Source organism: Bubalus bubalis, chromosome 24 (assembly GCF_019923935.1).
Source record: "Bubalus bubalis isolate 160015118507 breed Murrah chromosome 24, NDDB_SH_1, whole genome shotgun sequence".
NCBI classification, from domain to species: domain Eukaryota; kingdom Metazoa; phylum Chordata; class Mammalia; order Artiodactyla; family Bovidae; genus Bubalus; species Bubalus bubalis.
Window position 1 is genome coordinate 7,927,340 of NC_059180.1, and position 21,363 is coordinate 7,948,702.

General features: G+C 52.3%; 1 protein-coding gene across 1 annotated transcript; it reads right to left on the minus strand.

Moving 5' to 3' along the window:
* Positions 1-18,339: 18,339 nt before the first annotated feature.
* Positions 18,340-20,023, minus strand: HSPB1 (heat shock protein family B (small) member 1). Its single transcript, XM_006057129.4, has 3 exons — positions 19,525-20,023; positions 18,752-18,815; positions 18,340-18,655 (listed from the first exon to the last, which is right to left on the minus strand). The coding sequence occupies exons 1-3, from the start codon at positions 19,874-19,876 to the stop codon at positions 18,466-18,468; spliced, it is 606 nt and encodes a 201-aa protein (XP_006057191.1). The 5' UTR covers positions 19,877-20,023; the 3' UTR covers positions 18,340-18,465.
* Positions 20,024-21,363: the final 1,340 nt, after the last annotated feature.

Below are 21,363 nucleotides of genomic sequence, written 5' to 3' on the forward strand. Positions count from 1 at the left end.
TCAGCGGAACGTATGTGTGTTGACTCATACTCGTTGACCTGAGTGGCCAAGAACGGCAGCTCCCAACTGGGCACAGTTTTCAAAGCAAACTTGGAGAATCGGCCTTCTGAACACTACCGGGGGTAACACTGTTCTTGATTTCTAACAGCTGACGGATCCTAGTGGTCTCCAGCCTAATCAGCAATAAAATGTGGTGTACCAACTTAGTAATTAGCTGCTGGTTTGAATTTTCCAGTTCTGGTATGGGTAGCTGTGGTTGGATCTGAATGGCCACAAACCCTACCTCTGAACACACCGACTGAGTCCATAGTACCAGCCCATAGGATTTTTGGTATTTAATCGGCATACTTAACCCATGCCTAGCTTTATATTTTTAAAGGGCTGTAAAGGGGGATAAAAAAAGTGCAAAGAGACAGTATGTTGCCCATGAAACTTAAAATTTACTCTCTGGTCAGTAGTTCGGCAGCATCAGGTAACACTTAAGTCTCTCCTGACCGTTCCCCAGCCACCCATTTCCCTTCCCACAGGTAGTGAACCACTGTCCCTAATCTGGTTCCGCTGGAATCAGTTTGAGATGGGAGGATTTTTGCTGCTTTTGAGCTTTAAGTGACCTATGGGTCATAACAAGGTTCTGCCTTGTGATTTTCTTTTTTTGGCTGTACTGTGTAACTTTGGGGATCTTAGTTCCCTGACCAGAGGTTGAGCCTGGGACTTTGACAGTAAAAGTGCAGAGTCCTAGCCACTGGCCCACTGGAGAATTCCCTGCCTTGTGGTTTTTAAATGCAAATGTTTTGGAACTGGTAGTCCCAGTTACTGCCTCTTGCGTTAGATTTAACCCTGTTCAAAGGATAGCTAGGTGGTATCAGGGGACTTTGCCCCCAGCCTTTTATTTTGAAATATTTCAAACACAAAAATTGAATGGTGCAGTGATAACTAAATATCCACTGCTTTGCGACATTTGCTTGATATTTGTCTTGTGGAACCTTGAGAGTAATGACATTTCACTCCCTATGTTCACATTTCTCCTAAAAAGCACATTCTCTTAGGACGATCCCATTGTCATCACACCTAAGGAAATTACAGTAATTTCCTGATATCAGCCCATATTCCAGTCTCCCCAAAGCGTACCCAGAATGCCTCTGATAGCACTTTGTAAACACCCTCCTCTGATCTAATGGATCAATTGGAATTCATTATTAGGTTTCTGTAAACCCTCTACTCCTTCCGCTACTTGTGTAACACTGACTTTTCCAGAGACTAGGCCACTTGGTGGTCTTACAGAAAGTGCCAGATTCTGGGTTTGTCCATTTGTTTCCTCCTATGTCATTTGATTTGTTCCCATCTCTGTTGGGGCAGTTTTTTTTTGGTCTTGCATAAAGATTTTTCTTTGTCCCTCCATCTAGCCTTCTTATTGGTTCAGATGGAATTGAATTTGAATTGAATGATGGCTGGCCCAGGGCTCTTCACCTTCAGAATCAGGTGTTCTTAAGCAGCAGTCAGCACCAGGGTCTGTGTGAACCGAGTCCACAAGGACAGAGCTACCTACCCGTTACACAGGGGAACTGTCTTGTTTTCTGACTAGTCCTTTAGGTTAAGGCGTGACTTATTTTAACGCAGTCTCCACGATGGACAAGTTACCCTACTGCTTACTGGCTCTTAGACTCCTGAAGCCAGAATTGAGATGGGGAGTTTGGATGGTCCCTTCAGTTATTTAAAGCCCGACTGACAGCTCATTTTGGATTCCCTTATGAAAGTATACTGCTGCTGGCGCTGAGTCGCTTCAGTCGTGTCCAACTCTCTGCGACCCCATAGACGGCAGCCCACCAGGCTCCGCCGTCCCTGGGACTCTCCAGGCAAGAACACTGGAGTGGGTTTGCATTTCCTTCTCCAATGCATGAAAGTGAAAAGGGAAAGTGAAATATGAAAGTATATTGCCTTCCAAAAGTCCTTGCCTCTGAAAATATGGAGGTGTTAACCGTTTATAGGTGGTTTTCCCTGCTCAGTTTAAAAAAAAAAAATTCTTTTGGGGGAACGTTGTGGTCCCTCAGTGATGAGTGCTAGGTTGGAGACGGTAGTGGGTGGACCAAGTGAAAAATATTCTTTTGACCTAAATTAGGGATTACATTCATTCAATACACAAAATAGATTTAGTAAATGGCTGGGTAACACGTATAAAGGGGGGAGCAGCTTGTCGCTGACTGCAAGCACTGTGGGTGAATTCCTTTCCATTGTAATTTCCCTAAATGCTGTCCAGATCCTCAAAATCAGACACACACTTCATTACACTGCTGGGCAAAGGCAAAAGGAGCACCCTCCCCCCCCAGTATCCTAAAAGTTAAGGATCTACAATGTATTTAGCCCAGTGGTGACAGCGCCATAACAACCAAGGTAGGAAAACAAACGGCCTTGGTCCACCCCTCAGGGCTTCAGCACTCAAGAATGCACTAGCGACTGGTCTGGCCGCTCCTGCCCCATTACTTGGTTTGCAGGGCCCTGGAGTTAGGAGGGCTCAGCATCCATCCGGGGCCCGACCCCGCCCCACCTAGGGGCCTCCTTCTGTGGCTCCATCCTCTGCTGCCCCCCGCCGGGCGCTGCCCGGCTCTGCAGCCAAACCCGGGTGCGGCCACGTTCGGCTTCCTGCAAGCCTTCGCGCGCCCCGGGCTGGGCCCAGACCCCGAGACGGCAGCAGGGCCCTGGAGCTCGGCCCGTCTCGCCCTAGCTCCAACCCATCGGGGAGCACCATCCTCGGGCTTCTCTCGGGTCACCTATCCTCAAACACCTAGGCCCCGGGGGGGCAGGATCTCGCCCCCTGCGTGTACCCGGGGCCTGTTATGCGCTGGCACACAGGCGCGCGTCGACACCGGCGACTCCTCATGGGTGAGCCGCACGAGCCCGCAGCGCCGGTCAGCCGTGTCTCCGGGGGCGCTGCCCCTGGAGGTCAAGGGGAACCTGACAACCTGGGATCGGCGACGGGGCCAGGCCAGACCACCCCGGATGTGAGCAAGGGCGGAGACGGGGCTGCCTTCCAATCGGGGGCAGCAGCGAGAGCCAATCACAGCCAGCCTGCCCCGCTCGTCCAATGGTCGGCCTGTCGCTAGGGCTCTGCTCCGGAATCAGCCTGGCTGTTGCCAGAGCCCAACCGCTGCGCTCCGCCCGGGCTCTCCTCCCACCGCCGGGCCTTCCTAAGCCACACCCACCCCGCCTCCGTTCACTCTCCCCTCTCTCCTCCCCGGTTCTCCGCCCTCCTCGCGGGCCTTTGTCACCCGGAGTAACCTGGCCGGCCAGGCCTCTGTAGGGCATTACAACGCCTTATAGGGAGTTAGCGACCTCTGCGGGCCTTGTCCGTTGCCGCGATCGGTCGGCCGAAGGAGCTGGTTTGGAAGGGCGGGGTTCGGGCTCCCGCGGGGCCCGCGACCCAATGCCTGACCCTCAGAGTTCCCTTCTGGAACAACGACGCAGCCTGTCAAGTCCAGGGCGGGTTCGCCATGCTTTCTAACCTACGTGGATCTTGTTCTGGAACCAGCCCCTGGAGGTCTCCATTATTTTCATATTGCAGAGAAAGCCGGGGTCTCTCTGTACCACTGGCTTGCCTGACCCTCCCAGCAGTTGGCGGGACTCAAGGGGTTGGCCACCGAGTTCCATCACCTCACACGCACGCAGGCCCCACGGTCCAGAGGACGCCGAGGCCAGACTCTGCTGCCTTGGACATCAAGGCCTTCCATGGCCAGGCCCCCGCCCAGGTCTCTAGCTTTCCCTGCCGCTTGCAAAATGCCCTCCCACTCAACGCCCTTCTTTCCCCCACACTTCCGGGGTGGCTGCTCTGAGCGGTGGCCAGCCAGAGCTCTTCCCCCAAGAAGCGGATGTCAGAAATGTTAGGAAGCTCAGAAACCCCCAATCTCCGCCCTTCTCATCTCCCAACCTAGAGCTGTGTAATCTGAGGCTAGGAGGGGAGATGGGTTGCCTGAGGCAGTGTCAAATCTGGAGTGAGGAATTGAAGACCAACTTCAATGTGGCTACTGGCTATTTAGAAAGGTGAGATTTCTGTCCCCAGCAACATGTGTCATTTTCCAGATGAAGGGATTTCAGTGGTAGAAAGCTTAAGAGTTTAGGATTTGAATTCTCCCATCCTGTTCTAGTTGTGAGGCATTACTTCTCAAGTTCCTTAGTCCTTCAGAAGTCAGTTTCCGTATCTGTGAAATGGAAGCCCAGTCCTAACTCCTGGACCACCTGAGAATTCCCTCACAGTCTGTTCTTTTCTTTCTTGGAATTTTATGTTCCTGGTTATAAATTAAATCTCCATTATCAATTGCTCCATTGCTTCTCTCCATCCATCCTCACATCATTTAAACTCGTTAAGTGTCTTTAGTCTTGAATGGAAATCTTCTCTAAAGATTACTTTCTAAAGCTCAAGTCCCATTTCCTTCCATTTTGTAACAGAACTGAAAGAACAGTTACTGTTTCCTCATATTGCCTTCGACTTTTTTTTTCCTTTTGGCTGAGATGCAAGCAAGCAAGCAGAATCTTAGTTCCCAGACCAGGGATAGAACCTGTGCCCCTTTCAGTGGAAGCACGGAGTCTTAAACCCCTGGACGACCAGGGAATTCCTCCCTCAACCTTTGACTTACAAAGATCACCAGTGATTTCACTTTGTAATAAGGGTGATCTCCATTCTTAATAAGATCAAAGTTATCTTCCCATAATTCCCATGAGTGTTTCTTACTCGAAAAATAAGTAAGTAAAGACTTCCCATGTATTGGCTTCCCTTGTGGCTCAGCTAGTAAAGAATCCGCCTGCAATTTGGGAAACCTGGGTTCGATCCCTGGGTTGGGAAGATCCTCTGGAGAAGGAAACAGCTACCCACTCTAGTATTCTGGCCTGGAGAATTTCATGGACTGTTTTGTCCATGGGGTCTCAAAGAGTGGGACACGACTAAGCGACTTTCACTTCCCATGTATTAATTCATATAACCAACTTCATTTTGCAGAAGAAGAAATGGATTTAATAACTTCCCCATGGTCCCACAGCTCGTACGTGCCGTGGTGGGGATTTGAACCCAGTGTGACCAGTGGCCACAAGCGCGGCTGTAATCCTCTGCTGCCTCTCAGTGGCACAGAGTTGCTATGAGGGTTTAATAAGCTAAGGTGTGACTGGCAGCTAGCAGGTGCCCAGCACACTGCCTTGGGCCGGTGTGATTCGTAACATGACACCCATGTGGCAAAGGAGCAGAAGGTGGAGTAGGCTCCCAGACCCTGCAAAGGCTGACCTAGGAAGTGAGCTAGGTGCTCCAGGAGGGAGGCCTGAGCTGCTTCAGCGACTGAGGCCCAGAGCAGAGAACAGGACCAGAGGAATGGGGGGTGCAGGGCTAGGGGATGTCAGTGTTTTCCAAGACTTGGGTTTTCTGCCCCCATTTCTGCTCTGGGCCTGGGCAGAGATTCCCCAGGGCTCTCTGGGGTGGGTGGTGTCAGGTATCTGGGGATCTCTGGGAGAGCACCAGGGGGCAGTCACTTACCGTCCTATCTGGGGTTGGGGTGGGGAGAGGAGGGAGGCTGGGGAGGCCGAACCCAGGGCATCCTGCAGGGGGCGTCAGGGCCTGCCCTGGCCCTGCTCCACCCTCTACACAGGTGGGTCTGAGACTTCCCTTCTGGAGTCAATACAGCCTGACACCCTAGAGGCCTGCTCTCTGCTTGGTGGGAGCCAGTTACTCTTCCAGAACTGTTCTGCCCCACCCAACCCAGAGCCTTGGGGCTCCAGCTAAGGGACTGGCCTTTGAGACCATTTCCAGGATTCAAGCCTTTCAGGCTGGTCACACCTAGAGAAGGGTTTTGTTTTTGTTCTTTTGTTTTTTTGAGATCTTTAACAGGGCCACCAAGGGGGTTATGCAAGGATAGCTCTGCCTCCAGGGCCCAGAGAGGTGGGGGAGGAAGCTCCAAAAGTGGGAGAGCTTGGTGATGGATGTAGGGGTTCAGAGAAGTGGGAGAACTCCCAGAAAGGAGGGAGTTCCAGTGTGGGAGAAGGGGCTTGGTGCTGGGAGGGGGTTGTAGTGAGGGAGTGGAGGATCAGAGAGGGACACAGACCTGGCAAGGAGGATGGGGGCTCAGAGGGGGCTAGGGAAGGGGGCTCAGGGACCACTCTGGTCATCCATTCACACGATGAAGTTCTCAATCCCCCTGCCCCGCTGTCTTCCCAGCCTCAACACAGCCATCCCTAAAGGACTTTCCAAAGGACTTTCATGAACCCATCTGATGAAAGGGAATGAAAGTGGTTGTCTAGACCTGCCCCGGGGTCAGGGCCAAGACTGAAGGCCTTCCTTGTACCAGGTCCTGGTTGGCCTAGTTAGAAATCCATCCTTATACCCTTGGGCCCCCCTGGGATTTTGGCCTTCCTACCATTGTTAGGGAATCCTCAGTAGCCGCCAACTTTGGCCATTCTCCCTTGATTCCCAGCTCGCACAGAGCTGGCAACACCGACAATCCAAATAGGAGGGGCCTCAGGAGCCACCCAGACCCCTCCGAATGGAAACTGAGCCCAGCCCAGGGCTGGACCCCAGGCCATGCCTCCAAAAGGGACAGAGCTGACTCAGACTCGGACCTGGCCTCAGCTCAATGCATTTTCCTGAATGCAAAGCCGCTCCTGCAACCTCTGTCGGTTCTTTAAACCGAGCAGGCTCTGCCCTATTCCTGGCAGGCTCTGCCCAGTTCAGCCCTGAGGTGGGGGTGAGGATAGATTTCCTTCCACTGAGGCGGCCTCTGGACCACCAGGGCTGCATCTTGACCCAACCATTGCCACTTAGGCTGTGCAGGGAGGTGTTACAGGCTGGTTGGTGTGCAAGGCTTGAAGGAAGGGTAGGGGGGTGGGGCGGATATGAAACTGCAGGGACCTCTCCTAGGGAAGGTCAGTTTTCCCCTGGGTCCCCAGACATGACCTTTTCTCTCTGGGTTGGGAGTTGGGAGGCCTGTCTGAACGCTTGACTTTCCCTTGCCCTCAGTCTGCCCTTCAGAAGAGATGAAGGTGCTGACAACTGGCTAGTGAGGCTCTTCCGTCCTCCATGCTCCTACCTAAGGCCATCCAGAGATTCTGTTATTAATCTGGAGTTGTTCCTTCTTAGCCAAACCTGGGGTTCCTGGGATTTTTCATGCTTCCAGCTCTCCAAGCAGAGCTGTCTCGTAAGTTGTTGTTCGATCGCTCAGTTGTGTTTGACTCTTTGTGACCCCATGGACTACAGCACACCAGGCTTCCCTGTCCTTCACCACCTCCTGGAGCTTGCTCAGACTCATGTCCATCGAGTCAGTGATGCCATCCAACTATCTCATCCTCTGTGGTCCCCTTCTCCTCCTGCCTTCAGTCTTTCCCAGCTTCAGAGTTTTTTTTTCCAATGAGTCGACTCTTCCAGTGAGTCAGATTTTTTCATGCTTCCAGCTCTCCCAGCAGAGGTGTCTCATGAGAGGCCTATGAGAATATAGTTCATCCTCAGGAGGCAGAGTTCGATGCATACGATGAAGTCAGAGTCACCTGGGCAGGTGGAGGAGGGAGGGGAGAGTCAAAACTGCCCAGAGACTAAGAGGAACTTGCCATGGATGGCGTCATTCCCGCCTCCGGGCTCTTGCTCTTCAGGGCTGGAACCCAGGGACATGGTAGATGGACAGGTGGTACACACTTTGGGGTGGGGAGCGCACATTCCTAGGGGCTGCTTCTCTAGGAGAGCAGACGTGAAGGCAGGGCTTAGCCCCCATGTCATCAGGGTCTGAGCGGCAGGGCCCAGTGCCAGTCTGACTAAGGCCCGCCCAGGCTCGCCCAGCTGCCCACAGCCATGCTGATCCTCTATCCCTGGTTTGATCCTAAGAGGTAACTCAGTCACTGCTGAGCAAGTCCGGACCCGAGGCCAAGCCCTGGCTGCAGGGTTGTCCCAGGTTCCTCTGTGTGCATGTGGGCGTTGGGTGCAATGTAGAGGGACACAGGGTCCAGGGTAAGGCCAGCAGATAATGATTTCGGGCACTTAGAGCAGTAAACAGCAGCTTGAAGTAAGGACTTAGTCTCCCAGACCTGGAGTCCTAACCCCTGGACCACAGGAGCCAGCAGTTAGGGCTAGAGTCCCTAGTCCCTGCCTGACTAGTCAAGAATGAATTCAGGCGAGGAGGCAGAAGGTAAAGAGTAAAGTAAAAAGTTTATTGAAAAGAAAAGGACATGAAGAAAGGCACTCAGGCAAGTTCAGAGAGAGAGTTGAGCCTTTGGAAAGTTTAAATCCTTTATAAGGGGGCAGTTTTCCAGATCTCTGTCTTCCCTCAGGCCAGTCATCCTGCTTTGTCCTCCCCTCTACTGCCCACAGTTAATTTGTCTCAGGACCCTCCCCTGGGGTGCGCACGGTCAGCCAAGATGGATCTCGAAGTGAAGGCTTCTGGGAGGAGCAAGACTCATTATGGCCTGGAATTATCTGACGTCTGACTCCAAGGAGCCTTTCTGCGCATGTGTAGTGCCTCCTTTATCCTAAAAAGGGGGAAGTGGAGAACCTGTAATCCTTCACTCAGACAGGGTTTTGCCTCTCTTTGTCCTTGCCATGATTATTGCCTTGAGATGTTAACAAGAGACAAAGACTGGCTATTTACCCTGTTTTTCACCCTGGCTATTTACCTATTGTTACTTCCATTTCGGAGAGCAATCAGGAGGCTGATTGTAAATTCCTCAGTTGGAGCCCACTTATCTCCTGTCCCAGAAAATGCAAACAGAAGGGTGGCTGATTGTAAATGTCCAGTCCTGAGCCAGTCTATCTCCTACCTCAATAGGACCTCTCCAGCTTGAACTCCGCCCCACCCTGGGCTCTCTGTCAACTTCCTGGCCAAGCCTGGGCAGGGACTCCAGACCTACCCCACCCTCCTCGCCATTCTTCCCTTGGTTGCCCCTCTCCCATCACAAAAGTGGTCTGGCCGTGCCCTTTGGACTCAGCCCCAAGGTCCTCTGCAGCCATTCTCTGGGCAGTTTTTACTCTCCACCCCACCCTCTCCAGGAGCAGTCTGTGCCTGGCAACCCCCCGGGGCTGATTCAGTAGCAGGGAAGATGAGAACAGCTGGAAACAATTCACTCTTCCAGCAGCCAAGGTCTGGGGGCTGCCTGACTTTGTGGAGACAGGGAGGTCAGCAAGCCCCAGACAGGGCGTCATGGCAGTCAGGAGCTCAGGACTTCAGAGATCCCCTCCTTTTCCCACCCCCAGCACCTCCACATCTGGTCTGTCACCCCCACCCTGCAGAGGCCGGATTGCTGCCACCCCCTGGCCTGTGGCCCCCTTCCCCCCTCCCCTGGCAGGACCTGTGCCCACTGCATCTCAGCCACACACTGCCCCCTGCCTCTCGGCAGGCCCCTGCCGACCATTCTCCTCTGAGATCTGGAACCCCGTTTCTAAAGCAAGGACGCTTAAACCCTTTGATCAGCCTGCACTTAGTGTGGCCTTCAATTGCCCCCCAAGACGGTCCCCCCCTTCTCCCTCCGTTGCCCTGTCTGCTGGCAGCCCCTCCTCCAGCCTGACCTCACCAGCCTTCCAACCGTCACCCATGCAATTCCTGCCTTACCTGTCACACAAGATACACTTCCAGAAATCCCTGTTTCCCACTCCACCGAGACCCCCTGCCCCCCACCCCCCGGCTGTGCAGGCTCCTGTCTATGCTGTGCGTCACAAGGCTGTGTCCTCCACTTGCCCCCGTGGGCTCAAGCAGGGACTTGGACTGATGAGCTGGGTGCTGGGCCCAGAGAAGGTGCCAACAGGGAGGGCAGATTTCACAACTGGAAGGGAGAGAGGAAAGAAGAGACCCAGGGATCACTGACCTGGAGCTGAGAGTGGCTTGCGCACCCCATGGGTCCCTAGGGGAGCTGGGGAGGGGTGAGCGGCAGCCTCAGGGGTTTGAGGTCTGAGAGGGAGCCTTTGTCGTTGACCTGGAGCAGGGGCATTGCCCCACAGATGCTCTTCAGCTGAGCAGAGGGGCCTGGATCCTAGCGTTCACTGAACCAAGGCCAGTGTCTGAGTCTGCAGCCCTGAAGGACATGGGAGGCCTTTAGAGAGCAGCCCAGTGGAAATCAGAGAAAGGCCTGGAGAGGCGGGAACAGCAGTAGGGGGGAGTCTCACCGGGTCTCTTAACACCCCAGAGCCAGTCTCTTCCAGTGGGGAACCCAGACCTGAGCCAGGCTGCCCAGAGGTGCTGCCAGGCCTACATCTTCTTCTTTTTGAAAGGTATTTATTTATTTGTTTGGCTACGCCAGGTCTTGGTTGTGGCACGTGAGATCTTTAGTTGCAGCATGCGGGATCTAGTTCCCCTAACAGGAATCGAACCCAGGCCCCCTGCATTGGGAGCGCAGAGCCTTAGCCACTGGACTGTTGCAGAAACCAGTAATCGAGAAACCAAGCACCACACTCGGAGAGTTGGAGAACTCAGGTTTATTATGCCGGCGGGCCCAGAGGAGTTAACACTCCAAGCTCTGAGCCCCGAACAAAGGGGTTACAGAGTTTTTATAGACAGGCTGTAGTGGGCAACACTAGCTGCTAATAGACTGGTTTAAGGGAGGGGGATGCCTGACCTTTACACGGACAGGCATGATGAAGCAGGTTTGCAGGGGCTGAGCAATTGCAAAGAGCAAGACAAAGGTGAGGGAGATAAGCTCCAGCTCCTAGCATTTTAAGTCCCCACGTTCTGAGACTATGTGACCTATGTGATCCAGACTTTGCAAGGAGCCAGCTGAGTTACAGAGGCAGAAGGAGCGGGAGGTGATGTAAAATTTTAGCTTTTCCTCTTCATTCCCCCTTCTTGATGCTTCTATCACTTGTTGCAGAAAGCATCATCTCATATTTTGGTAGGACGTTCAGAACTCCCCATCATTTAGGGGGCTATATTGAGCTATTGGACTTCCCTGGTGGATCAGAGGTTAAAGCGTCTGCCTGGAATGCAGGAGACCCGGGTTTGATCCCTGGGTTGGGAAGATCCTCTGGAGAAGGAAATGGCAACCCACTCCAGTACTCTTGCCTTGCGAATCCCATGGAGGGAGGAGCCTGGTAGGCTACAGTCCATGGGGTTGCAAAGAGTCGGACACAACTGAGCGACTTCATTCACTCACTCACTCACTCACTCATTGAGCTATTACCATTTGCAACTTTATGGATTCAATACAAGAGGTTATGAACTGGGTAATTGCATTGAGAATACAAGGGCCAAACAATAGCACTGCAAAGAGCATGATGAGAGGATCTGTTAAAGGGAGAAGCCACAAGGGCCAGCTCCAGATATTGCTCTAATTACCCCAGGAATTAGCTAGTTTTTCTCTCCTTTTTATGATTTGTTCCCTTAGCTGTTGGGCCATGTCCCTGACTATTTCTGATTGGTTTACATAAAAGCAGCATTCTTTATTCAAGAAGAGGCAGAGTCCTCTCTTTTCAGCTGTCAGTAGGTCTAGCCCTCTCCTATTCTGTAAAACCACCTCAGCCAGGGAGGCTGGTTGGTCCTGTAATGAAAAGCACAGCAATAATACCGATTAGGGATCGAGGCCAGGGTTGATGATGAAAATCCATCGATATTTTGATAGCCGGATCCTCAGGCTTCCGCTGTGCGTTGACCAGCCAGCTGCCAGTGTGTGGCTGGAGAAAGGCTGAAGAATAAATCCTCAAGCTTTTGCCAAGCGTTGACTAGTCAGCTTTCAGAATGACTAGAGCAGGGCTCAGCATCCTTCGTGGTTGAAGGCCATTGTCTTTGGAACTGGACCTTGAGGAAGTTTTTGGGGTCCCGAACTGCTTTCCAGGTGTCCTCATCACAGGAAGCTGCTGCCTTCTTGACTCGGGTGCAGTGGATCCAAGGGATGACACCTTTAACTTTAACGGCAGTAGGGGTTGCCAGGACGACCGTGTGAGGGCCTGTCCAAACTGGCCGAAGTGGGTTTTTTTTTTTCTTATCTTTAACCCATACCTCATCTCCTGGCTGATAGGGATGAACCCGATTGCCCAAAGGAATGGGTGTCCTTTCTAAGGTTTCTTGGGCGATATGGCGGAAGACTTTTCGAGGGCCTGGAGGTGTCGGGACATCTCCAGGTCAGCTAGTTGTTGGTGGTCTCCCTTGAGCTTTTTTATCACTGGCGATGGTCTCCCGTATAAGATCTCAAAGGGAGAATAGCCTGAGGACCTCAGGGTGCATTTACGGAGGGAGATGATAGTGCACAGAATGACAAGGCAGCTTGTTCTAGCACTGTCTGGGTGATGGCCAGGTGATAGTCTTATCGTACTACTATTTGGAGAAACTTTAACAAATTAAAGATATATGGCCCAAAGATTAATAGAAGTAGGAAAGCTGCTGGGGGGCTAGCCAGGAGAACCAGGTCCAGACATTGGTTTGTGATGTTAGTGTTTCTTTAGATATGAGAAGATGTAAGAATTTGGACTCATAAAAATCTTTACCTGAAAACATCTGACTATCTGAAGGCCTGTTTTTCCAGGGTTTTCCCAGAGCGTGGAGTGTCTTATTTTTTTGTCTCCACCCTGAACTCCTTTCAAGAGGGTGTTGAAGGTCAGCATCTTATAGTGGTCACAATTTAATTTTTGTAGAGGCAGCTGGCAAGGGCCAGCTTCCAGTCAGCAGGGCCCCTTCATAGCCACATATTTGACCATGTTTTGGGGGCATTTCAAGGTCATTGTGTCCCATGGTGCTGGGAAGGCTCATCCCAGGTCTAACAAAGATTCCATTGACAGGCCACTCAATGTGTTGTCACTAGATCAGGACTTGTAAGTAGCAAGTCTCTGGACCATACCTGTCTTACTAGCCTCTTGGTCCAGGAAAATATTTCCTCTTGTTGTTTCTTCCCATACAATTATTGATCTCATATGGAATTGCATATCAGCATTTTATCTCAGGCTCAGTCACATATTTGGTAACGTAAGAAATAATCTTCTGAAACAAGCTACATAGAAAAAATAATATGCAAAAGCTTAATACACATAAAAAAAATAATATAGCTAGCAGTTATTAGTAAGGTCACAAGCAAGAATTTAGGTCAAGAACTTTCATTGGGTATAGCCCGGTATACCCCAGGTCATCTGACTCAGTTACATGATTATAGCCAAGTGTTAATCTCCTGGTTGTACATCATGGACCATCTGACCTTTATCCAAAGACTGGTTACTGACTTAAGCTTTAGAAACAATCTTAGAGTGTCCTTTTTAATAACTTAATTAAACCTTTTAGCAATATAACATAACAAGGAACTATCTCAGAAGTGAGTCTTAGTAAGCACAGACCTTAATTAACAAAACTAGAATTTAAAATTCAGTGAAACGTAATTTTTTCTTTTTTCGGAGAACTCATTGTGACGGCAGTAACACTATAGGCAGGGAGGCTTAATCCCATCAGATAAAAATGAGGTCTGTCCGGGCGCCGGGGAAGGCCCAGGGGCCTTCTTGGATTTCCCGTAGCCCTGGCTCTTTGGTTTTAGCTGTTGTTTATCCATTTTTAATTTCCTGATTTAGGAGCAGACTATTGCCACGTTTTAAGGACCTCAAGATAGCAAAAGTCTAACCATAAGGGGTTATTTTTTTGTAGAAGCAGAATGACCTTTGTCTACATGTACCATAATTTTAAATAATATTTATTTGCTTTAGCAAAGTAACAAAAAGATTTTAAAGATAAATATAAATCACTTAAAGGCAAAGAAATTAATAATCTGTTATCAAAAGCTGCATTCTAAGAAAACTTTGTTTTCTAAACAGAGAGAAGGCCAAATTCCAGTCTGGTACCAGCTTACTGTTAATAACAAAATTTGTTTATCTGCTTAATCTTAGAAAATCTTCTCCATAAATCTTGAAGAACTAGCAGTATTTTTCTAAAGGCATGAGAGTAAAACCATAGAAGGCACGTTTAGAATCTGATTCTATTGCAGTTGACAAAGAAACCTTGTCATAACACTTTAATATGATAACTAGAATTATAACTGACTATATTTTATCAGGGCATATCAGATCTATATGAATTTCACATAATTTTAGGATATCTATATTAGTAACATCAACCATACGGTATAACCTGAAAAGATTTTTCACCCCTTTAACAGTACTTCCCATGTAACTTAACATGTCCAATGAACCCAGGTAGCTTAATAGCTCTTTGGGATGTCTCAGGGGCCCTCTGAAGCATCCCAAAGTTAGCTAGAAGTCATTTAGGAAGTTTTGTCAATAAATGTCAAAAGGGTTTATAACATTCAGTCAGGTAGGATCAAATAAGTTACTGTGAAATAATAGTTACTTACTTAGCCAAAGTTAACAAAAGATTTCAAAGGTAAATTCAGAACAGAGCAATTAAGAGGTAAAGAAACTTAAATCTATTATTAAAAGCAGTTCAACATCTGAAGAAAGGTATGTCCTCTTAACAGAGAGAAAGGCCAAATTCAAGTTTTGCACCAGCTTACTTTAAACTCATTTAGGTAAACTTAATTAAATTTATTTTAAACTTAGTCCTAACTATGCACAAAACTTTTTTTAGGGTCCACTTTCCACAAACTTTTTAATCACTTCTATAACAGCCATCTGTAAGTCAGACCTACTTTCCTTTTCCTTTATAAAATGTAATTTTATTTCTTATACCTTCTTTATTAAAAGCATACATCCTACATCTTTATTAGATTAGCAAACAAACATTAATACTAAATATTTAATATTGAATATTTCCCAGTTCACGTGAATCTGAAATTTATTTAGGTTAACTTTTCTTGTATTTAGAATTGTTTGATTTGTAAGCGCTTACTTTTTTTTAGGCCAATTAAATTAGAACTCATTTACAACTTCGACAATATTATCAGAAGAAAACAAAAGACATACACTGAGACATACATAAATCCAGACAGACAGACAGAGATCTTATAGTTCTCTGTTTGAGATTTAAAATATCTCTTTGACTCCTTTTTTTTTCTTTGCTTGAAGTTCTAATTTGCCCAAGGCCGAGGTCTCAGGCAAAGTGGGCTGTGTATTTCAAGGACATGGAAAGAGTTAACTTCAAGCTTTTTCCTAGGCAGGCCTTTTAACAAGCTAGTTATTTTTAATTGCATATGCAAAAAGAATTGGTTTTGCAGTTTCCAAAAAGAAAAATTTCTCTCACTCTGTTCAATCAGCAATCACGCACTCACAATCCTTCAGAGGCTATCACAATGCCTCCCTTCTCCAGAGTCCCCAGGTTTCCTTAACCGTTGCTACCTTCCTGGGAGCGCCAAGGTTATCCGTCACAATGCCTTCCTTCTCCCGAGTCCGGTCGGGGCTTGGCTGTCCGGAGAGTCGGTCAGAACACCGGTCCGAAAGAGAACCCTGAATACCGTCAAGTGGCGTGTGTCCTTGTTGGTCTCGGGGTTCCTTCGTTCCAGCCAGGCTGATCCACCCACCAGACCGGCGGCTCAAGGGGCTGGCGTGCTTGGAATCTCTCTGGGGCCTTCAGAAATGTTGCAGAAACCGGTAATCAAGAAACTAAGCACCACACTCAGAGAGTTGGAGAGCTCAGGTTTATTATGCTGGCGGGCCCAGAGGAGTTAACACTCCAAGCTCTGAGTCCCGAACAAAGGGGTTACAGAGTTTTTATAGACAGACTATAGCGGGCAACACTAGCTGCTAATAGGCTGGTTTAAGGGAGGGGGATGCCTGACCTTTACACGGACAGGCATGATGAAGCAGGTTTGCAGGGGCTGAGCAATTGCAAAGAGCAGGACAAGGGTGAGTGAGATAAGCTGCAGCTCCTAGTAAAGTCCCCACGTTCTGAGACTACGTGACCTACGTGATCCAGACTTTGCAAGGAGCCAGCTGAGTTACAGAAGCAGAAGGAACAGGAGGTGATGTAAAATTTTAACTTTTCCTCTTCAGGACCACCAGTGCGAATGTGAGTGTGAAGTCGCTTCAGTCGTGTCCAACACTTTGCAACCCCACGGACTGTAGCTTGACAAGCTCCTCTGTCCATGAGATTCTCCAGGCAAGAATACTGGAGTGGGTTGCCATTTCCTTCTCCAGGGGAATCTTCCCAACCCAGGGATGGATCCGCGTCTCCTCCATTGGCAGGTTCTTTACCACTAGAGCCACTGGGGAAGCCCGCTAGACCACCAAGGCAGTCCCAGATCCCACATCTGAGTTGAGCTCAGGGCATACATAGGACCAGCCCAGCCTCAGACTCCGGTCCTGTCTCTGCCCTGCTCCCGACGGTACGACCCAGGCAGCCTACTGAGCTTCCATCCCTTCTTCCTCATCCCTTATTTTGGGTTTCCAACAGAGACTGCAGCCCCAATTCTTCACCTCCTACAGACCTCATACCCCAGCTGTGTCCTAGAGGACGGTCTGAGCCCCTAGACCTATATTCCAGTTGGAGCACTGACTGCACCCAGGCGCTGACCGATGCCTGCCCCCGGCCATGGCCCTGGACTCTGGGTCTTCCTGAGCCCCGGAAGCTCTCTCCGTTTTGCAGCCTGGCTGGCTTCCCTGAGTGGCCCTGGCCCCCAGGCTCACCTCCATCGCCGTCCGTCTCCTCCTGAGGCCCCATGGAGCCTCCCTGGGCAGCACTTCAAGCTGTGGAGGCCCGCTCCCCACCCCCACCCCTGCCCCGGCCTGTGTCTTGGGCTCGTCTGCTCTCCGGTGCCTGTGGTCACTCAGATGGCCCTCCAGGACTACTGGGTGCACCCAGGCAGGTCTCTTCACTTTAAAAAAAAAAAAAAATTTTATTTATTTATGATTTGGCTGCACTGGGTCTTAGTTGTGGCACATGGGATCTAGTTCCCTGACCAGGGATTGAACCCCCTTCACTGGGAGCTTGGAGTTTTAGCCACTGGACCACCAGGGAAGTCCCAGGTCTCTTCACTTCTTTGAGGCTTTGCTGCCCAGTTGCCAAGCAGGAGTAACAGCACCTCTTCTCAGGGCTGGCCTGAGGATTACCTTGTCAAAGGCTTGGCACCAGCTCTGCCACACATCAAGGGCACCGGTGGAGGAGCTGGCAGCCTTGCGATCGCTCTTTCTGACCAGACAGGAGGACCCAGACACACCCGTGGAAGTCAGGGCCATCCTGTTGCCAGCTGCAAGGGCGCCGGCCAGCAGAGCGAGGGTGAGACACGGACAGGCTGACTCTGGGTCGTGGCCCAGCAAAGTGGAGGCATCCAGGAGACACCTGAGATGTGGGGGGTGTGCATGTCAGGGAGGCGGGCGGAAGATTTGAGATCGGAGCTTAGGGAACCAGCGGTGGGAGGGTGGGTGGACTGGGCAGCGCCCTGGCTGACAGGTCCAGACCCGCGCTGCCAGCTGGACCAGCACCACCCTTATTCCAGGTGTTTATTTCTCTGTGGGCCTCCCTCCAGGTTTGGCGGGGCCGGGACCTGCCTTGGCTTTATGCCTGCTCCAGATCATGGTGTCTGAACATGGAGCCTGCCCCAGGGAGTAGAGACTGGGAAGCTGGGCAGCGTGGGGGGGGAGATGGTTGTGGGTGGGTGCTCAAGGCCCTGCCCTGCGGGTGCTGCTTCTTTCAGAAACCCTGCCAAAGCCTGGCTGAGCAATCAGAACAGGGTCTGTCTTGGCCACAGCCCCAGGCTCTAGGACCTTGTTGGTGGAGAAGACTGGAAGGTCTCTCAAGACCTTGAGCTGTTCAGACTGGGCTCCAAAGCCTCCATCTTCTTCCTCCCTCCCCGAGGTCTTCCCAGACCCTGCTTCATCAGGGAGACAGTGAGTGGGTAGGAGATGGTGGTGGGGAGGGCACAGACAAAGGAGAGGGCCAAGGCAGGCGTGGCCGCTTCTGGCAGGGACAGGCAAGGCAGGCCCTCCTGCGGCCACCGCTTCCCCCATCTGGTCTCTGCCTCTCTCTTCCACCAAAACCTAAGCTGCACCTGCTCATCACTCTCTGCGGGGCACTCTCGGACCTGAGGACCCAGGTCCCATGCTGCCTACATGGGCTGGGGGAACTGCCCCTCAGAAAGCCTCCTGGGGTGGCCACACTTCCCCTCCCATCTACCTGGCCCAGCCCCTCTATGATAAAGTCCGGAGTCCGAGCTCCCAGGAAGCCCTCTCCCCCAGCCCTGCCATCTCCCCTCACCTGCCCCCTCGCCCAGGTGGTTCCTGAGTGCCCAAGCCTGGGTCAAGTGCCTCTCATAGTTTCCCCTGCTCCCCCGCCGGCTCTGGCCGTTTTAACTCTGGTGAACAATCACTGCTTCTCTCTTAATGAACAAGGGCAGAGGAGGCCAGGGCTGTGCCCGGTGACGGACGACACTGCACCCACAGGACCCAGCCTGGGGCCTGGTGCCCAACGGGCCCTCAGCAAACGTCAAACCAGCACCAACCCCTCTTCCTTCACAAAAACACCCAGAGTCTGAGGCAGTGGCTGGCGGTGGCTTCAAACTTTATTTGAGAAAAACAGAAGGTAAACGTATCAAAAGAACATAGAGGTTTGGCGGGTGAGGATGGTCAGTGATGGCTACTTGTGGGCTGGGCCGCTGGGCTAAGGGTCTTTACTTGTTTTCCGGCTGTTCGGACTTCCCGGCTTCGGGGCCGCCAAGCTGGGCACGCGCCTGGAAGGTGACGGGAATGGTGATCTCGGCCGACTGGGTGGCTGACTTGGGCAACGGGGCCTCCACGGTGAGCGTGCCCTCAGGGGACAGAGAGGAGGAGACCAGGGTGGGGTCCACACCGGGGGGCAGCCTGGACGGGCAAAGAGGGTGGACAAGTTACACACAAGGGAGTCCCCGCGCGCCCCTCCCCCACCCCCCGCCCCCCAGATCCGGAGCCAGGACTCACGTGTATTTGCGAGTGAAGCAACGGGAAATGTAGCCGTGCTCGTCCTGCCTTTCCTCGTGCTTGCCTGGGAGGAGGGGGAGGGGAAGTAGGTCAGAGGAGGCGGGAAGGGGCGGCCTCGCCGCTGGCTCGCAGCCAAACGCGCCCCACCTGGTGGCCAGGACTCCGGGCTGGCAAGACTGACGCAGGGATCTGGGTGCCCGAGACTGTCCCGGGAACTCAGAAGCTTTTGGAAAGTTCGGCTTCAGGGGCTTGGCGAGTGGGGGTAGTGGTGGAAGCGCGGCTCGGAGCAGGCGCATACGCTCCCTCCGCGGACCCGGGCTGGGAGCAGGGACCGTGACGTGGGGGGGATGGGGGTCAGGGCGGGGAGGGCGACGCCCTCTTCAAACTGACTGCGGGCCCGGGTGGGTGGGGCGCGGGGGGGGGGGGGTCTGGTCGCTTGGGGGCCAGGTCCTCAGGTCTGAGGGCTGGGGTTGAGGGGCGTCTCCGCTGGAAGGGGGCGTTGCTTTCCTTAGTGGAGACTTTTTAGGGCTAAAAGATTCCTTAGGATCTCCCAGCAAACCCCAACTCCAGAGAATACAGACCAGGGGTAGGGCGAAGAGGCCGGGCCCCGTTCCGGGGGCTCCCCGCCCCCCACCGTCCGTCCTCGGCTAAGTTTTCACTTTCCAGCGTTCCCCTCTCCCCGCTCCCCGCCCGAGTTTCAACACGGGGCTCTTCCCCGGGACCCGCGAGAAGCGAGGGGCGGCGTCCTTGGGGCGGAGGGCGGGGGTGCTCACCAGTGATCTCCACCACGCCGTCCTTGGTCTTGACCGTCAGCTCCTCGGGGGCGAAGTGGTTGACGTCCAGGGACACGCGCCAGCGGTCGGCGGTCTGCTGGATCTCGGAGACCCCACTGCTGAGCTGCCGGCTGAGCGCGCGGTTGTAGGCGGGACCCTCGATCGCTGCGGCGGGCAGCGCGCGCACGTAGCCCGGCCATCCGCTGTGGCTCAGCCACTGCGACCACTCCTCGGGCAGCCGGGGCAGCCCGAAGGCCTGGTCGAAGAGGCGGCTGTGGGCCGGATACCAGTCGCGGAAAGGGTCCCAGCTGGGGCCCCGCAGGAGCGAGAAGGGCACTCGGCGCTCGGCCATGCTGGCTGGTCTGGGTGCGTCTGGAGGAGGCTCGGAGAAGCGGTTGAAGTGGCGGGCGCCGGACCCCGCAGCGCTTTTATGGGTCTCCAGCCGGGTATTTTTAGCAGGCGGTGTTTCAGGTCTCTATTAATGGCAATGACGGTCCAGGGGGCAGCCCCTCCCCCTGCATTCCCCCCCACTGCATACCGGGGCGCGGGGCGGGGCGAGGAAGGCCCTGCCCACATCTGGAACCTTCTCTAGTTCGAGAAAACAAATAACTAGAGCCCCGATGTCGGCGCACTGCCCACTGCCGGACGCTCGGAGGCCTGGGTGCAAAGCGCTGGGCCGCGGTCTGTGGACAGTCTGGGAGGACAAAGCCGAGAGAGAGGGAGGGAGAGAGAGGTCGGGCAGTGAGTCCCAGGCCGCACAACTGGGAGCTGGCAGAGCGAGCCAGGATTTGGACGGCAGCGTGTCTGTGAAATAATGCCTTAAGAAGCAGCGTGGTTAGGGCGGTCTCCGGAGGTAGACCGCCTGTGTTCACATACAGGTTCTGCCCCTCACTCGATGAACTTGTGCAAGTTGAGAGTCTTTTGCCTCAGTTTCCCCATCGGGAAAATGGGGATGATGATGGTGGTGATGATAATGCTTTCATCGCTGGGTTGGTTTGAAGATTCAGCCTCTTAATGCAAGTAAACATTTTAGTCCAGGGTACATGATAATGAATATATTGTTATTATTAGCCCCCTGAAGTTGAAGGAGGGGGCAGGAAGGAAAGCATAAATGTGTCCCTGTTGCAGAGGCAATGGTGTGTGTAGGTTTGGCCATTTGTCCCCTGACCCCCAGTGTTGTATCCTCATCACAAACCCTGAAGGCCAGTGCTGAGAAGGGGTCAGGAGGAAGGTTATGGTCAAGTCTCCCCATTATATCTAGTTTTCTGGAGGAGCCCTAGACAGGAGAACTTGAAATGCAGCAACCTTGAATCTAGTCAGGCCTTTGCTGTTTGTGTGATTTGGGCCAATGTTCCTTTCCCTGTTTGCAGGTTATTATCTCAGAGCCTGTTCTGTTGAATATTCCCACAGACAGGGAGAGGGGGCAGTTCCTTCAAACTTGGCTTGGAGCCTGAAGCCCACCCCTCCTCCTGTCTGACTGCCTGTGAGATCCATGCCCCCACTACCCCCTCTGGGAAAAGATGCTGCCCCTAGCTTCCTGCCATAATCCTAACAATCTCTCTCTCTCTCCTGCTTTCCTTCTCCTGACATATGTCTTGTATCCTTCCTTTTTCAATGAGGAAACAGATTTGGAGATGAGGTGACTGGCCCACGGTCTCCCGTAAGACACTAGCAGAGTAAGGCTCTCGTCTCTAGTGCTCACGGCTCTTCCCCCTGGTCGGGCTCCCACCTTGGGCTCCTCTTGTTTTCTCTCCTCCCGAGACCCACTCTGCTTGCTGCTCCCCACCAAGGGTCTTAGCTTCAGGAAGCCCCAGGCCTTGGCTCCCTGGCATTCCCAGC